Raw genomic sequence first — 16314 nt, forward strand, 5'->3', positions numbered from 1 at the left:
GAGAGAGAGGTCAGAGCTATATAGGAGTACAGGCTTGGAATCATAATTTCAGCTTTGAAATTATAAAATTTGTGGGAGACTTAAGGAAACTTTTCATCATTAACATCAAATAGTTCTTCAAGCTTAATACAGAATTTTCTTTTGTCCTTGTTCATCAAAATTGTTGATTGTAATAATATTGATTTAGCACTATGCTAAATAGGATTTTAAAATAAATTAGTATTTAGAATTTAAAATACTATTTTAAAAGGTTTTTTTGAAAGTTTGAAAGGTATTGTCCATCTTGATTTTAAATGAACAATTCATTGGCCTGTGGGCCCTCTTTGGGGCTAAGTAACAAAACATCTAGGGGCAACTTGATTTGGGATTTTTTCCCTATTTTTCTGGTGGTTTTTTGGATTGTTGTTGTTGTTATAGTATATTGTAGTTCATTCTGTGAAAGTGAATATGATGACATGAGAAAGAGTCAAGAACTTACGACTTTCTAATTCCACTTCTTTGTTTCTTTGTCATCTAGCTGATTTTTTGGAGAAGATAGATCATTTGAAAATGATACTTTTGAGGTGACCCTTCCTAGGATTTTCTTTTGAATTTCTAGAATCTTCTATACTAAATTTTACCATTCTCTCCTTTCTGACACATTTATAAATGAAGTGAGTCTTGCCTTAAAATTACATTCTACATTTGCCCCTCTCTTGTCTAAGTTTCCCATTTGTTTCAGATCAGCCTCTTCTTTTAAAGTTATTTTGTGGAAAATAATGGAGTAAAGGCAGGGACTCACCTGAGCTCTCCCCCAACCCCTCTAAACAAATTCTAGAGGGCATAATTCACAAAAAGACATAATAACAAAATCCATTGCACCAGAGTGAGAGAGAACCTCAGTCCAGAGCAGACCACATCAGCACAGACTCAGCCCCAACAGACCAGGAGCTGGTCTTGGGGAGACTGAACCAGTTGCAACAGTGGCTATTTCCAGATCTCTCAGCAATAGACACTGAAGACAATTTAGAAGGTTGGCACAACAGGTTTCTTGCACTTGGGTGAGAATGGAGCACAGTCCAACACAAGCCACACCAGGACAGACTCAGTCCGAGAAAACCAGATGCAGGTTTTGGGAGCCACTGAATTGGAAGCAGCAATGGCTTCTTCCAGATCTCTCAGTCCACAGACAATAAGGGGGTTGAACATCTAGTCAGAAGGAACTAACAGGAGTTTCTTTGTTAGCACTAAGGCACAACTCTGTTACTTTGACCATACTTGAATCTGGGTCACATTCCTGGGTGATAGTCCCAGGGTGAGGAGAAGTACTAGCACAACAGAACTTAAAGCCAAAGGGGACTGGGGACCCTATTCACAGTTCCATGGCAGAAAAGAGTGCTTGTGATCACTTACAGAAAAGCCCACAGGCCAGGAAAGGATTAAATACCTTTCCTCCGATCATACCACTTTGAAAAAACTAAAAGCTTACAGGTGCCTAAAAGTATCTCCAAAAACAACTGCACAAAATCCATGAAACTTAGGAAAGTGTGACTTTCACCTTGGAAGCAGACCCCTACTTTACCATAAATAAAAGTCAAGTAATAGGCTGGGAAAATGAACAAAAAGAAAAATCTCTGTTCGTAGAAAGGTACTATGTTGTCAAGAAAGATCAAAACACATCCCAGAAGAAGATAACAAAAATCAAATGTCCTACATTCAAAGCTTGCAAGAAATTAGAACAACATGAATTGATCTCAGGTCACGGAAGAGCTCAGAAAGGATTTTGAAAATAAAAGTAAGAAGCAGAGGAAAAATTGGGAAGAGAAATGAGAGTGATGCAAAAATATCATGAAAAACAAGTTAATAGTTTGGAAAGAAGTTTTACACACACACACACACACACACACAGAGAGAGAGAGAGAGAGAGAGAGAGAGAGAGAGAGAGAGAGAAAACCAAAGAAAAATAGTACTTTAAACAATAAACTAGACCAAATAGTATAAGAGGTACAAAAAGCTAATGAGAAGAATCTCTTAAAAAAATAGAATTGACCAAATGGAAAAAAGAAGCAAAAAATTACAAGAAAACTGCACCAAAAAACCTCCCAAAACTAAAAAACTAGAATTGTTCCAATAGAAAGGGACTACAAAAGCTTGCTGAAGAAAATACTTCCTCAAAAATTAGAATTGAGCAAGTGAAAGCTAATGACTTTATGAGAAAACAAGAAAAAATAAAACACCACTAAAAGAATGAAAAAATAGAACCCACATTGTGAAATAATCTCATTTGATAAACAATTGACCTGGAGAATATATCCAGAAGAGATAATTTAAAAATCACTGGACTACCTGGAGGCCATGATTAAACAAAGAGCCTAGACATCATCTTTCAGGAAATTGTCAGGGGCGGCTAGGTGGCACAGTAGATAGAGGACTGGTCCTGGAGTCAGGAGTACCTGAGTTCAAATCTGGCCTCAGACACTTAATAATTACCTAGCTATGTGGCCTTGGGCAAGCCACTTAACCTCATTTGCCTTGCAAAAATTTAAAAACAACAACAACAAAAAGAAATTGTCAGGGAAGACTGCCTTGATATCCTAGAACCAGAGAGGAAAATAGACATTCAAAGAATTCACCAATCACTTCCTGAAAGTGATACTGAAGTGAAAACTCCCAGGGATGTTATAGCTAAACTTTTGAGTTCTCAGATCAACAAGAAAACATTTCAAGCAACCAGAGAGAAATAATTCAGGCATCATGGAACCTCAGTCAGGATAACTGAAGATTTAACAACTTCTATATGAAAAGATCAGAGGACTTGGAACAGATTAATTACCACCAAGATTACCCACCCAACAAAACTGAATATAATCCTTCAAGGTGTAAAAGTAGAAATTCAGTGAAATAGAAGACTTTCAAATGTTGTTGAAGAAAAAACCAAAGCTGAATAGAAAATTTGATTTTTAAATACAAGACTCAAAAGAAGCATAATAATGTTGGAAGGAATGTGGGAAATCTGGGACACTAATACATTGTTGGTGGAGCTGTGAATTCATCCAACCTTTCTGGAGAGCAATTTGGAATTATACCCAAAGGGCAATAAAAATGTGCATACCTTTTGATCCAGTAATACCACTACTGGGTCTATACCATGAAGAGATCATGAAAAAAGGGAAAAACATCACTTGTACAAACATATTCATAGCAGTCCTGTTTGTGGTGGCAAAGAATTGGAAATTGAGGGAATGTCCATCAATTGGGGAATGGCTTAATAAACTATGGTACATGTATGTGACGGAACACTATTGTTCTACTAGAAACCAGGAGTGATGGGTATTCAGGGAAGCCTGGAAGGATTTTCATGAACTGATCCTGAGCAAGATGAGCAGAACCAGAAGAACAATGTATAGCCTAACAGCAACATGGGGGTGATGATCAACCTTAATGGACTTGCTTATTCCATCAGTGCAACAATCAGGCAAAATTTTGTTATATCTGCAATGGAGAATACCATCTATATGCAGAGAAAGAATTGTGGAGTTTGAACAAAGACCAAAGACTATTACCTTTAATTTAAAAAAAAAAAGTTGGGGTGGCTAGGTGGCGAAGTGGATAAAGAACCGGTCCTGGAGTCATGAGTACTTGGGTTCAAATCCAGTCTCAGACACTTAATAATTAGCTGTGTGGCCTTGGGCAAGCCACTTAACCCCATTTGCCTTGCAAAAAAACCTAGAAAAAATTTTTTTAAAGTTATCTTATGTAATTTTGCTATCTCATACTTTATTTTTTTTCCTTAAGGATGTGATTTCTCCCTCATCACATTCAACTTAGATCAATGTATACCATGGAAACAATGTAAAGACTTAACAGACTGCCTTCTGTGGGGGGGGGTGGAGGTGGGGGAGGGAAACAAGATTAGGGGAAAAATTGTAAGATTCAAAATAACTAAATAAATATTTTTAAAAAGCATAAAAAGATAAACAGGAAAGAGAAGTCACATGGGACTTAATAATGTTAAACTGTTTATATTCCCAAACAGGAAGATAAAAGTATTACTTCATAAGTATTTTCTCATTTTTTTAGGGCAATTATAGCTAGAGGACACAGGTATGAGTTGAATATGAAGGGATAATATTTAATAAAATCAATTTAAAGGGTGGGAAAATAAGAATGTACTGGGAGAAAATTAAAAGAGAAATAGAATAGAGTGACTTATCTTACATAGAAAAGGCAAAAAAGAAACCCTTTTACAGTGAAGGGAAAGAGGGGAGAGAACTTATTCTCATCAGAATCGCTTCAAACAGAGAACATACACCTTCAACTACACATAAAAATCTGTCTTCCCTTAATAGGAAAGTAGTAGTGGAAGGGGATAAAAGAAGAGAGGGGATAATAGAAGGGAGGGAAGATTGGGGGAGGGGTACTCAGAAGGAGGGACAAGAGAAAAGAGAGAAAAGAATAAACAGGAGGAAAATAGGATGAGGAGAAATACAATTAGAGATACAATATTTATGCAGATTTTTGTGATAAATGTCTCATTTCTCAAACATATAGACAACTGAGTCAAACATAAAATTAATAGCCTTTCTATAATTCATAAGTGTTCAAAAGATATGAATAGTTTTCAGATGAACTAATCAAAGCTATGGAAAGACATATGAAAAAATATTCTAAGTCAGTATTGAATGGATAAATGCAAATTAAAATAATTCTGAAATACTACCTCATGCCAACAGATCGACTAATAGGACCAAAAAAGCAAATGACAAATGTTGGGAATGTGGGGGAAATGAAACATTAAAAAAGTTTTGGCGGAGCTGTGAACCAAAACAACCATTCTATAGAGCTTTGGAACTATGCCCATCCATCCCCAGAGGAAAAAAAAACTAAATACATTGAAGCATATATTTTTACTTTATTTTTCTTTCTTTTTCTTTTTCTTTTTTTTTTTAGCCTATGTTTTCACAACATGACTATCCTGGAAAATGTTTTGTTTGATTACAATTGTATAATAAATAGAATTGCTTGCCTTCTCAGTTGTGGGGTGTAGAAGATGAAAGATGAAGGGAGAGAATTTGGAACTCAAAGTTTTAAAAATAAATGTTGAAAATTGTTTTCACATGTGACTGGGGGAAAACAAAATACTAAATAGATTTTTTTTTTAAGTTTTTGCAAGGCAAATGGGTTCTAGGATATCAAGGCAGTCTTCCCTGACAATTTCTTTTTGTTGTTGTTGTTTTTAAATTTTTGCAAGGCAAATGGGGTTAAGTGGCTTGCCCAAGGCCACACAGCTAGGTAATGATTAAGTGTCTGAGGCCAGATTTGAACAGCGCACCATTCCTGGAGTCAGAAGTATCTGAGTTCAAATCTGGCCTCAGATTTAGCTGTGTGGCCTTGGGCAAGCCACTTAACCCCATTTGCCTTGCAAAAACCTTAAAAAAAAAGGAATTCTGATCAAGACAGTGAGTAGCTAAGACTCCAGAAGAAAGATTATTGGCAGAAGCATGATAAACTACCTCCTGACAGATGGATGATGAACTTAATTTATAGAAAAAAAAGTTTTTAAAGAAGACAAATATATGGATTTTTCCCCTCTTAAATGTACTTATTTGTTACAAGAGATATATGTGTGTATATATACATATAAATATGTATAGCTGTGTGACCCTGAGCAAGTTATTTAATCTTCTTTGGTTCAGTTTACTCATCTGTGAAATGAACTGGAGAAAGAAATGGCAAACCATTCCTGTAACTTTGCCAAGAAAATCTCAAACAGGGGGCAGCTAGGTGGCGTAGTGGATAAAGCACTGGCCTTGGAGTCAGGAGTACCTGGATTCAAATCTGGTCTCAGACACTTAAGAATTACCTAGCTGTGTGGCCTTGGGCAAGCCACTTAACCCCATTTGCCTTGCAATAGCCTAAAAAAAAAAATCCCAAACAGGATCATGAACAACTCACCAACAACAAAGCTAGCAATAGAGTCAGAAAAAAAGAAAAAAAAGTATCATTGAAATTTTTTTTTATTGCAAAGATTGTCAACAAGTTAACAAGCATTTCCAGGTACTGTGCTAAATACTTGGGATACAAAGAAAAATTTTTAAATATCAGTAATTATCCTCAAGGATGATTATTGAAGATTAAAAAGGAGAGAACTGACAGAAGTTGAAAAGGAATAGAGAGAGAGAAGCAGAGTATCTCTGAAAGTATTATAGCCAAGTGAAGTGGATAGAATTGCCATGCACAATTTTGGGCTTAACATCAGGAAAACTTGCCAACAATTGGAGCTGTGCAAAATTGGGAAAAGCTGCCTTTTGTGGTAGTGGGTCTTTTATTGATGGTCTCAAAAGTAGAGGTTGATAGAGAATGTATACTATGTTCACTTTTTTAAAAATTATTCTCGTTTTTTGCCTTATTTCTCATTTCTCATTCACAAAATGACTAATGTGTAAATATTTTAAACACAAATGTACATGTACAACTTTTACCAAATTGTTCACTTCCAAGGGAAGTGGGGGTAGGAAGGGTAGGTAGTAGAAAAATGTGTAACATAAATATGTAAGTAGATGAATATTTAAAATCTTCCATAGCTTGTAATTGGATAAAAAATCAATCAAAAGCAGAGATTTCACAATCACATTTTTTTGTAAATAGCACTTTATTTTTTCTAATTATATGTAAAGATAATTTTCAGTATTCATTTTTTTAAAATAATACATTGAGTTTCAAATTTTTTTCTACCTCCTTCCTCCCTAAACTTTGTCCCCAAGATGGGAAACAATTTGATATAGTTTATACATTCCAGACTTCTTAAAGATGTTGTGACAGGTGGAGGGAGGATTATTGATTTACGGTTATGGGTTGAGCCTAGTAATAAGTTTTAACATTTTAGGAATCTGTGATAGCACTTTATCTCTGTCAAACATTTATAGCTTATAAACATATTTATATATGCTCATAAGAAGCAGATTTATGATTTCCATTTTTCAGATTAGGAAAAGAAAATTTTGGTTTGTTATTTATCCAGGGTTGCATAGGAATTGGCATAGGTGAGGTCAGGCTATCTTTTGATTCTAATTACATTAAAACCACTCCTTTTGTCTTTCTATTGTTGCCATCTACATGCAAGAGATTCTTTTTTTTTCATCTGAAGTTAGAAAGTCATATTGATAAAAAAAATCATTTAAATTACATCCTTTGAATATATTAAATCTCCATGAATAAGCTCAAAGGGAGTCATTTTTATATTGTAGTTGACTTGTTGCCCAATGAAGTTAATTGTGAGTTTCTTTTGTATAGAATGTTGAAGAATTGCTGTTTGTTTCATCACGAACAGATATTGAAATTTAAAGATAATGATTTTGAACAAAAGCCCAATTTTTTCCAGATTCTGTTTTTCCTATGATATTTAAATAAGAAATTGCTTCTAAGTCTTCTAGAAAAAAAAACTTTGCATGTTTTTAGAATGAAACATTCTAGGCCAACATGACTCTTTCTAGATAATTAAAATGAGAGTATAATAGCATTATCCATCTTGATGAAGCTTTCAAGTAGGATGGTAGCTCAATTCATCTGCTTTCTGCTGAGGCATTCTTTCATTATCTTTATTTCTTGCTTAAAGCAGAAAAAATTTATGGATGATTTGCAACTGGGAGTTTTATCAAAAATTTTTTCATGCAAATCTTTAAAATTTTTATTTTGAAAGAGAAAACCCTTGAATTTAATCTTTTATAACATTACAATTCCATGTTATAGTGCTGCTACAATTTTGTTTCTATTCTTTTTCTTTTATTCTAGGATTAGCTGTTTCTCTTCAACTCCTGCATGGAGATATTGAACAAATCAGAAGAGAGTACTCATCAGTATTTACTCATGGGGTGTCCATTACAAGGAAGCTGGGATTTTCCAATATTATTATGCCTGGTAGGTAGAGAAAAGAAGCAGAAGTAGTGAACTGTTTTTTGTTTATATATGTGGTATTTTTTTAAAAAAACATGAGAAATGTCCCTTGTTCGAGGGCAGGGAATGGTGTATGGGTTCTTTAATTTATTTTTTTATCTCTCTTGACAACACAGTGTCCCAAGCTTTTAGTACACATTTGTTGAATAGAATTGGAAATGCAAATGTTACAATCTAAAGCAATGAAATGAGAGACTAGCAGAATCTCAGTTTGTATTCTTAAGGTCTAAAACAAAGAAAAGTAATTTCAGAATCTTGGTCTAGTTTCATCTGTAAAATGACAGGCAGAAATGAGAGGTCCAGGCCTTGGCAATAATTTATCTCCTGGTGGGTCATTCAGTTGAAAATTTGATAACAGCAGGGGTGTGCATGTGTATGTATTTACTCACACACTTGTAATATATGAGGGCATTCATTTGTGCCTACATTTTATTCTTATAAGGAAGTGAATACACCAAAGGAGAAAAGGGGGGGGGGGAGAGAGAAGACTAGATTTAGATTTGGGAGTAGTACAGACTGAAGTCACAAAATAATTAAATAAGTGCTATTTTCAGAGGGCACCAACAACATAATCTTTTTCAATGAAGAAGATAAAACTGTCTGACAGCTTTTGAATATCAAAGGAATTTTCAGGCTTGGCTAGCAAAGTGACACCTCCAAAGTTACCAAAGAAATTTCTAAGACCTAAGAGTTCGTTGGTACCTTTATAAAACTTGAATTCTATAAGAAGATAAACCTTTTAAAAAATTTCAGTCTTTGAGACCTGAAAATAAAAGCTGAAAACCTTTCTTCATTTCAGTTCTGAGAATCATGCACAGATAATTAAGGTTCTAAACTATAGTTATGTCACTTGAATACTTTTCTTGGATGTTGGCTGCTCCAGGGAATAACTGGAGGGTGGTGGGTGAAGGTGAAGACAGTTCGCTTCAAAATATTACACTCACCTTTGAACCTAAAGAGTATCTCCATGTTTTCTCTTCTCCTTTAGACTTTCAATTTCCCTCTGTGTCTCCTTTTTCTTTTCCTTTTCCCACTTTTGGGGGTTCTTAACTTTCTTTGCATATGCCATGGCCACTTCTCAGTGTCTATGTGTATGTATGTATGTATGTATATGTCTATGTATATATGTTTATGTGGTTTTTTGCAGGGTAATGGGGTTAAGTGACTTGCTCAAGGTCACATAGCTAGGTAATTGTTAAGTGTCTGCAGTCACATTTGAACTCAGAACTAACTCCAGAACCTCTAGCCACTGTGCCACCTAGCTTCCCCTAGAACATATATATATATATATATATATATATATATATTAGGTTTTTGCAGGGCAAATGGGGTTAAATGGCTTGCCCAAGGCCACACAGCTAGGTAATTATTAAGTGTCTGAGGCAGGATTTGAACTCAGATACTCCTGACTCCAGGGCTGGTGCTCTATCCACTGTGCCACCTGGCCGCCCCCCCCTTAGAATATTTTTAAAAGAGCAGAATGAAGCATATTGAATTACAATTATTTATAAAAAATACAAATTACAATTATTTACAAAATATAAATACAATTTACAAAAAAAATCTTTTTTTTCTAAATCATGGAAGCCAAGTTGAGAACCCCTACTCTAGAGAACTGAAATGGATATAGCAACTAACATTTATAAAGCATTATAAGGTTTCCTAGAGACTGCTGTGGACTTTCCTGAAGGTGGTGGGTTAATGTGGTGAATAGGGTGCACCTCAGTAATGACTTCTTATAGTCATTGTATATGATATTTATTTGGCAGCTAGGTGGAGAATTGGATAGAATGTAGTCTTCCCAGAGTCAGGAAAATTTATACTCAAATTTGTCTTTAGAAATTTGCTAGTTGTGTAATCCTGGACTAGTCACCTAATCTCTGCCTGCCTCAGTTTTCTCAGCTGTAAAATGGGAATAGTAATGACATCTATCTCCGTGGGTTGCTGGGGGATTAAATGAGATATCTGGAAGGTAAATAACAGGAACTGAAAATAATAGGAACTTAATTAATGGATATCCCTCCCTACCAACATGCAGAAGCAGAATGATGATAACTATGAATTATGTGTAATTTCTTTTGTAATAAATATATGAAATGATTTTATAAACATTCTAATTTAAAAGCACAAAAAATGAATCATTTTAGATTTTTCTGTTCAACTTTAAGTATTTCTCTTTGAAAAAATATAAAGTATCTTTTTATTTGTTTGAGAAATTCAGGATTGTGCTGGGAAATATTTAAAAACCTGCTGGGAGGAGGGGGGGATATATATACACAGCAAACACAGTTTAATATGCATTATTAACACTTTATTAAGTCTGGACCGTCAATAGAATAATAAATCAATCTCTGATCCAATTTCAGAGGTGTAAATGCTAACACTGAAAATTTAAGAAACTATTTTATAATTGATTTCAGCATACTTCTGGTGATCTTCAAACATCTTAGGCATCTGTGGGCCTGTGGCCATCCTGGAAGCACAGGATACCCAACACAGGTCTATATATCAAGAGAAGGATTCAGAACAGAACTACAAGAGTTTGCACAGATAGGTGGTGCAAGGGATAGAGCACTGGTCCTGGAGTCAGTAGGACCTGAGGTCAAATCGTACCTCAGATAGTTACCAACTGTGAGACCTTGGGCAAGTCAACTAACCCTGATTACTTCCTATCCAGGGCCACCTTCAGTCATTCTGATCTATATCTGGCCATTGGATCCAGATAACTCTGAAGGAGAAACTGAGACTGGTGACTTAAATCACCCCCTCACTCAAATCCAATTCATGGACTTGTCATGGCATCACCTCACTGATGTCATGGTCTTCTTCAACAATGAAGGACAACAGAAAACAAGAGTTTGCAAATAATTTAGTAGGTGATTTTATTTCTTAAAGAAAAAGAGTAAAAATGAGAAGAAGGGTGAAATCTTAACTAATTGACAGTATTTTCAAAACAAGCATCTGAAAGCTATTATTGAAATTCTCTCTATGGAATTAGAATAGGTGTAGCTGTGTATACTGTTGTATTTGATATTGTAATAGGATGATGGAAGAAGTAGAAATGGTATAAAAGCTGACTAGCATTGTCTATAATAGTCTGTTTTGATTGAACAATTAGTAGTCTTTCAAGAATGAAAGCTTAAAGGTGGTGAAAATGGAACATAACCTCGTTGGAAAATACTGCTTAGATGAATTTATATAGTCTTACTATTATTGGAAATCATTGTTTACAGTATTGTTTACTTCTGACTTCAGTGACCCTTGTAACTATTCATTGTTTCCTTCAGTTCTAAAAATAAAGGGTATTTCCTCCATTAAAAACAACAAAGATCTTCCCATTGAGACAAACTGATGTGTTTGGCTAATATGGAAAACATATTCTAGAGTGGTATGCAACCATCTGTTGCCAGAATTCCACAGCTCAGTCTCTGGGCAAACTGATCTGAGAATTGGAAAAAATATGGAGAGAAAATTTTTCAGCATGTCACTTCATCAGCTCAATAATTGTCTGGGCTGTGCCATTCTGATGCAACTCTTGTCTGACTTTAATGTTGGAAATGAAATTTCTCTAGCATTACCATCAGTCTCCTCATTTTTTTCCTCCCTCTTCCATAATAATGAGGAGGATTCACTACCAAAAAAGAACAGTTTTGGTAATGAAATGACTGCAATCCATAGGCAATGAGGGATTTTCTTTTAAAAAGACAAATTCCTTTGTTTTCTTTTCTCCTTCTCCCCTTCAACTGCTTATTTTCCCAGAACAGAAGAGTTCTGATTTTGTGTTTGTGTGTGTTTTAACTCAAGTAAATTAGAATACTGAGGGGGAAAATCCAAGGATAAAAGTGTTTTCTTTTGATTTAAATCCTACTTTCAATCTCTCATCAAGTGGTCATAAAAGATTTGTAGCTGACACTTTGAATGATAAATTCCACTCATAGCAAAAACCTGACATAGACTATATAAACTCTAAATTTCTTTTTTTCCCAATCTACTAATCTCTTGAATTGTAATTGTCTTTCATTTTCAATTTATACAATTAGCATTCTGATAAGCATAGGGACAGGTGAGTATATGGTCCCTCAGTTGCTAGTTTGAAGAATTGGAATGAGTTTTTCCTGTAGAATGGAATTCTCCTTGCTCCAGAGTTGAACAAGGAACAGAGAGACATTGAACTCTTTCAGGTGATCACAGAATATGTCAGATTTTTTTTTTAAATAGGAAAGTCAATGAAAATAAATTATTCTTATCTTAATCCTATAGGAAGTAAACAACACTCTAGATGGCAAGAAGAACCTGCTTTGTTTCCTTGGATTTTCTGTATAGCAACTGCCTTTGAGTGTCTTAATGGAACAGTAGTATTCTCACGATAGCTTTCTTCTCTGTCATTTATTTTCCAGGATGTATTTGTAAGGGAACCAATTCACTCTTTTATAACCAGACTATATCACCTCTGATTGGCAGTTCAAGTAACATTTACCTAAGCTGTATATTAATGGATGGTAGTACCACATAGTTGTCATTTGAATTGGACTATAATAAAAGACAATAGGGATGCTTTTTTTTTTAACTGGACCTGTGAGAAGCTCCTACTGAGAAATTCCCCCCACTAATACAGGCAACTTTTTTTTTGTAATTAAGAGTTCCTTGGGATCACTCATGGATTAATTGAATTGCTTAGGATCACATTGATAATACTGTCAAAAGCAGTATTTAAACCCAAGTTTTTCTGGCATCAAGACCATAGTACCTCACTGTCTTAGGAATAAAAGATAAGCTTATAAAATATAAACAAGAAAAGCACATGTTCAACACAAAACTGAAGTAGGGAAGTTTTTCTTTGATCTTTTGACCCTTCTTTGGCAAGTGTCTTGCTTCCATTCTGATTCCCCAGTCATTGACTTTAGCATAGGGAATATTAGCCTTTTTTGGGGTCATGTTAATGCCATTGGTAGTCTGATAAAGCCTCTGAACCCTATCTTAGAATAATTTTTAATAAGTGAAGAAAGTTAGAAGCTACTAAAAAAATAAAAGGAATTTTTTTTCCAGTTTATTAATTCAAGGACACCTAAGAAGGCTTACTTTAGTTTATATCTTATTCCTGTATATATTCTTATTCTCAGATTTCTACCAGTTCAAATGTTTGTGATAAATTCTTTAAAGTACCAAATTGATTAGAATTTTCAGTAATACTTAACAGGGTAGAATGTAAGATGCAAAGAGATGTAGTTTTTGTAGTAGCACATTCTATGGCAGTTGTATTAACACAGAGTGGAAGTGGTAACTTATTGAGAGCCCCTCAAGGAAAAAAAAAATCATGTCATGTAAGAAGTCTTCCTTCCTTCCTGTTAAATTTCTCAGACCACAAAGTAAAATATGTTACTAGCTGAGTCTGTTGCCCTAAACACAGCTTAATAGTTTATTTCAAATGGCTTCTGCCATTTGGATCTCTGTGAATAATTTCAAAGATCAAAATAAGAACTCTTAGAAATTTAGTGTTGAAAGAAATCCTGAAAACATAATCTGTTCCATCCTTATTGGTTTTTAAAAGCCGTTATCTTATTATGTAATTTTGCTATCTCTCATACTTTGTTTTTCTTCCATAAGGATATGATTTCTCTCTCATCACATTCAACTTAGATCAATGTATATACCATGGAAACAATGTAAAGAGTAACAGATTGTCTTCTGTAGGGGGGTTGGGGGTGGGATTAGGGGGAAAATTGTAAAATTAAAAATAAATAAGTAAATAAAATTCTTATTGATTTTTACTTGAAGAAATGAGACCCAGTGATTTGCATAGTGGGTTGATTCAAGAACATAGTGATACCTTAAAAAGTATGGTTACATGGGATGTTAATTCAATAAAAAAAATCTCATTTCTTAGTTTTATAAGAAATGGATTCAAATTTATAAAAAAGCCAATCCCCAATTGAGAAATCATCAAAAGATATAAAAAGGTAATTTGCAAAGGAAAAGAACCAGTCTGTCAACAACCACATCAAAAAATGAACAAACAAAATACATCTCCAAATCAACAGATAATTAGAGATAAAGCAGATAAAAGCGCTTGCTAGATTTCATACCCATTAGACTGGCAAAGTTGGCCAAAAAAATGCTTAATGACAAATGTTGCAGAGACTGAGAGCAAATGGTTATATTAAATATATTAATTGTTGGTGAAGCAACATAAATTGGTTCAGTCATTATGGAGAACAACTTTGAACTATGCTCCCAATGATGCTAAACTGACTATATTCTTTGACCTAGTTATATTATTATGAAGTCTATAACCCAAAAGATCAAAGAAGGAGTTAAAGGCCTCATATGTACAAAATTAGTTTTTATTATCTCTTTGTGGAGGTAAAAGAACAGAAACTAAAGGAGGTGTTCCAATTGTGGAATGACTGAACAATTTTTTCTAATTGTATACTATTGTGCTTTAAGAAACAAAGAGAAACATGGGAAGTATGTAAACTGATGTAAAGTGAACAGAACCAGGAGAACAATTTATGTACTAAGAACTTTGATCAATGCAGAGACCAAATATGATTCCAAAGGAATGACGATGTGGTAAAACATGCTGCCTACCCCCTTCTGATAGGGAAGTACTGAATTCAGGGTATAGATTGAGATATATACATATATTCATAAAATATAGTCTTTACCCCTCCTCCAAAATAAATTAAAAAATAAAAAGGAAAGATTTGATGTACCCCACTCTTATTTATTAACTCTCATAACAGGTACCTTGGAAATTTTTAAGAGCAGATGACTGTTGAAAAGATGTCAGATATGCAGTCAGAAGATCTGGATTTAAATTAACAATCTGTTACTTTTCTACCTGTGTGACCTTGGACAATTTATATGACCACTCACAACTTTAGGGTTCTTATCAGTAAATTCAGGGCATTGTACAATATGACATCTGAGTTCTCTCTGTTTTAAATCTATGATTCTTTTTGTGTTGATCTACTTCAATTTTCTAAAAGCAACCACTAGTTGAATGCAAAGACTGAGGAAATGTATTTAAAGACAATTATGTTTTAGAAGGGTTAAAAAATTGTAGGATTCATATTATTGGCACTGATAGAGGAGTTAGGAGCTAGGCGGTGGGGGTGGAGAAGGAAGAAAATATTATTTTAGACTTTGAGTAACCAGAATACTATATAAAATATAAATATTTTATATTTTAATATTATAAATAAATAAATAAAATATAAAAAAATACTATATAAAATCTCCCACCTTTCTTTAAAGGGAAAGACAAAATTTACCTGCTTACATCAGAATTCCTACATTGATGTATTTTGAACATAAACACAACAGGAAAATTCTTTTCCTACTTAGGCTACCTTTCCATTATGTACCAAGATAATTTTGTTTCTTCTTCTAATTACCTAGTTAGTTTTCCTAATGCTGTTTGGGCTAATTCATTCTCTTCAGCACCATTCTCATGTGTTGATTTTAATTAGCACTTATTTCAACTTTGTACTCCTGAATGTTTTGGCGAAAACATGGCACTTTGCCGTAGTGGCAAATAACAAACTGTGAAACTCCTAGGAAGAAGCATATGGAGAATAGTACCAGGAGCATGATCTCATCACTGATGTCTTCCTTTGAAAGAAATCATTTTTTAAAAGTTTTCAATTTTCTAACAGGTCTTCCCAACTATATTACCTCTTCCCTTTTTCAAATCTTATCTTAATAAAACTGTCAGAAAATCTTTATATATGAATCTAAGCATCCAACTCCTATGATCAGACATCTTCAATGGTGTCCCATTGAGGACTCAGTAAAGTTTGGATTCCTTCACCTGGCATTCAAGACCCACAAAAATTCTGAAAACTTGTTTCTTTTCCATGTTTATCCTTCTTTTTTTCCTCTTTGTGCATGGGTGTTGCCTCAGACAAACTGAGTCCTGAGAAAAGTTTTAAGATAAACTCCCACTACATCTTGGGTCATTGTGGTCATCTTGACATGACTTATCACGAAGAGAGTGAGTTTATGACTTTGCACAGCTGTACTTCATTCAAATCTAATTCCCTTGAAATTCAAGACAAGGGACAGCTAGATGGAGCAGTAGATAGAGCACTGGCCCTGGAATCAGGAGTAGCTGAATTCAAATCTGACCTCAGACACTTAATAATTACCTAGCTGTGTGGCCTTGGACCAAGCTACTTAAACCCATTGCCTTGAAAAAAAAGAAAGAAAGATTCAAGACAAGAGTCCCCTGATTTCATCGGTCTTCTTTGAGAACAAAGGACTAACAACAACATCCCTATGCACTCAGAACTATAGCTAAAATGGACTACTTTACATCCCCAAATATGACAATTTTAGGTATTTTCTAATAGGGATTAATTTCTTGTTTAAGTTGGACCT

The 16314-nt window shown here is 34.4% G+C and overlaps 1 protein-coding gene across 1 annotated transcript in view; it reads left to right on the forward strand.

The window, feature by feature from the left end:
- Positions 1-16314, forward strand: part of DOCK4 (dedicator of cytokinesis 4) — a 345771-nt gene that overhangs the window by 128855 nt on the left and 200602 nt on the right. The window contains exon 13 of the mRNA XM_074195289.1: positions 7771-7896. Coding sequence (XP_074051390.1) covers positions 7771-7896 — 126 coding nt within the window. The remainder of the gene's footprint in view (positions 1-7770; positions 7897-16314) is intronic.

Source organism: Macrotis lagotis, chromosome 7 (genome assembly GCF_037893015.1).
Source record: "Macrotis lagotis isolate mMagLag1 chromosome 7, bilby.v1.9.chrom.fasta, whole genome shotgun sequence".
NCBI classification, from domain to species: domain Eukaryota; kingdom Metazoa; phylum Chordata; class Mammalia; order Peramelemorphia; family Peramelidae; genus Macrotis; species Macrotis lagotis.